Raw genomic sequence first — 2,903 nt, forward strand, 5'->3', positions numbered from 1 at the left:
CTGCTTGCTTTAAGGCTGAAAATTTCACAGTAGCCATACTTTATAACACATTTTATACACTTAGGGAATGCCTGGTGTTATAACATGCTATCCTATGTATACTATCTGTTTCATACTTCTGCACTTCATTACTATCTATCTTTATTCAAACAGTCAGAATATCCGTGCTGACTGCCTTCCACCGGCATGTCTCCGTTTACTATACCAAACAACCCTCCTACCCCCATTTTAGAGCTTAGATGCTTCAGAGCATTAATCAAACAATCTGGACTTTAGAAGGGTTACCTGAGACTTTTTAGGGGGTGTTGGGTGTGTGGGTGTGTGTGTGAGTGGACTGTGTTTTTACACACACACACACACACACACACACACACACACACACACACACAGGCCATCTAACAACGTGTTGACAATAGCTTTGTGCCAAGAGACAGCAGGTTCTGGAGGTGGCAGGCAGAACAACCACCTGCCAACCAGGAATGGAGGGCTTTTCTGGGCAACAAACAGCTCCCAGCACAGTCAAATCCAGCCCAGAATATCAAAGCGTGGGTAACTCCTGAAGGGGTTTGCCCTTAACGTTCTACTGAGGAAAAGAGGGAACTAGCCAAGACACTGTGCTTTCCTTGCTTGCTTTGTGTTTACAAGTGCTTGTGAAATGACTGTCAAGTTGCAAATGTAAATGGTAAGACTCTTCATGTTTTGAATTCTACTACATTCTACTGTGACAAATGGCTGGCATTATAGATCCTTTCAACTTCAGAAACAAACATGTGCCTTCCTAAGGCATTACCAGTTGCACAAAAAACAACATGGAGCTAATGGTAACTTAGCGAAAACCAAAACGTTTTTAAGTCAACATTTTTTAGAGCATTACACTAAAGTCAGATTTGTTTTCATGTCAAAGTATCTGGGTTGGTTTTGAACATTTTAATCCTCTTTTAATACTCAGAGACCTAGCAGGGAGGTGTTTTGAAATGATACAGTAACAACGAGGATGAACCAGGAGGAACAGAATGATCCAGAAATGAGAACTTTCTATTTAACTTTATATTTATGCTATTCTAAACAATAATAAATCAAGAGTTCATTAGCAAAAACCGCCAAATGTCATTTCAATGAATTTTCATAAATATTTTTTTAAATTGTGAACTTCAAGTTTACTATTTGATTAATAACCTGGAATGCACACTAAAAAGTCATGATTTTTCAAATAAGTCATCTGTTTTTGTAAATAAATTCTTCAAATTTTGCCATTAACAAGGTGGCCACAACCAACATCAGTATCACACATACGGCCCACTTTCAATTTCTCTCTCCTCTCTCCACTAGTCAGCACACACATACATAAACTACCAACATATCACATTCCCAGAACATGCATAATTTCCCAACCCCATTTTATGGCACAGTGGAAAGAGATCTCAAACTGAGAACAACCTGCTTTTATTTCCTGTTTGTGACAAACCAGTCTGTAAAATGTAAAATACCAATATGACATTAGACTTGTGTCACTTTTTTCCTAACATGTAAACTAGCAATGCAATGCAAACATCTGTTTTGTACGTCGGCCCACAAAGCCGTTTTTAGCTCGGAGGGCTGACTGGGACCCACTTGCATAGTTGTCCACAGCTGCAATTATAAATCTGAAAACACAGTCATTCGTCTACTCCTGGACACCACTGCACTTATGGCCACTACAGATGGTCGCTGGGATCAAAGGCTGTTTCTCCTATACAAATAATCTTGTCAATCAGACACAAAACTACATTATTTACCTTATTTACCTAAGACAAACACACATAATCAACAGTGGGCATAAATAAACAAAGCAAAATTGATGTCAGTTTTGAAATTGAGCTGCACCCAGTCAAAACAATTCCACATAAAAAAAAGTCCAAATTTAAGCAAGCTATGAATCCAGGCTGAATCCTTATCATGTGACACCTCATAACCCCTCTAATGATGGAGAGCCATCATCCTTAACACTACCGACACAGAGACACTAGCGCCAGCGCCAAGGAGACACACATCGGCCATTTTACAGACAAAGCAAAAAAAAAAAAAAGCAGAAGCGAGAGACAATGGCTGAAGTGTTTACATTCCCCTACTCTCTTGACTATAGCAAACACATTCAGCGCCACTGGCTGGAAAACAAACACTCTACGAGATGCCGCCTAAAGTTTGCTGCCCCTTTTCTTCCTGTTTTATTTTGTTTAAAGGCATTGATATGACTCAACTTTACAAGAAAAAAAGAATTTACTCTCAACACTGCACTATAGTTTACCACGACACAAATCTAATTAAACAAGACATAGCATGAAAATCAAATCATCAAATCATATTTCAGTCTCAAAACAATGCCAACTATAGGGCCTATTCTGCTAACCCACTTTGGGTCCCATGGGTGCCTGTGAGCTGTGAATAGGCAACAGAGCAGCATCCGATGGTCGGTGAGGTGCTATCGACAGGTCGCCGCTGGCCTTACCTCACTGTACGAGGCCGATGGGGTGGTCTCCAGGTACAACATATTGGCACTGAGGTTGAGCAGAGCAGCGGCTGTGTGTTCCACCGGCTCCAGGGTTCTTTCGCCTGTGTTCTCCCGTAAGGAACTCGCGATGGGCCGAAGGCGTAAAGGGGGGATGCGAAGGAGGAACAGAATAAAATGGGACAAGGGGGTCTATGGGGAGCAAGTCTCTATAGGAATTCTCAGGATAAGCCCTATATACTGGGGACAGGGAAAGGGGAGGGCACTCAGAAGCTACCTGTCCAATACCTGTCCTGAACCCACACCCAGTTTTTTGGAGGAGTGCTGTCTCCTGCTGTCTTCTCTTGAGGAAAACGGCTGGAGGAGCCTTTCAGCAAACTGAGCAGTTAATGCAGGAGCTACGGTCCAAGATGCACAT

The 2,903-nt window shown here is 41.8% G+C and overlaps 1 protein-coding gene across 9 annotated transcripts in view; it reads right to left on the reverse strand.

The window, feature by feature from the left end:
• tp63 (tumor protein p63) overlaps positions 1 to 2,678 on the reverse strand; it is a 29,225-nt gene extending 26,547 nt beyond the window's left edge. For all 9 annotated transcript variants that reach the window (XM_048252555.1, XM_048252552.1, XM_048252549.1 and 6 more), the window contains exon 1: positions 2,486 to 2,678. In XM_048252555.1, coding sequence (XP_048108512.1) covers positions 2,486 to 2,527 — 42 coding nt within the window. In that variant the 5' untranslated portion in view covers positions 2,528 to 2,678. The remainder of the gene's footprint in view (positions 1 to 2,485) is intronic.
• Between the last annotated feature and the right edge of the window lie 225 nt (positions 2,679 to 2,903).

This window comes from Alosa alosa, chromosome 9, assembly GCF_017589495.1.
Source record: "Alosa alosa isolate M-15738 ecotype Scorff River chromosome 9, AALO_Geno_1.1, whole genome shotgun sequence".
Taxonomy (NCBI): domain Eukaryota; kingdom Metazoa; phylum Chordata; class Actinopteri; order Clupeiformes; family Clupeidae; genus Alosa; species Alosa alosa.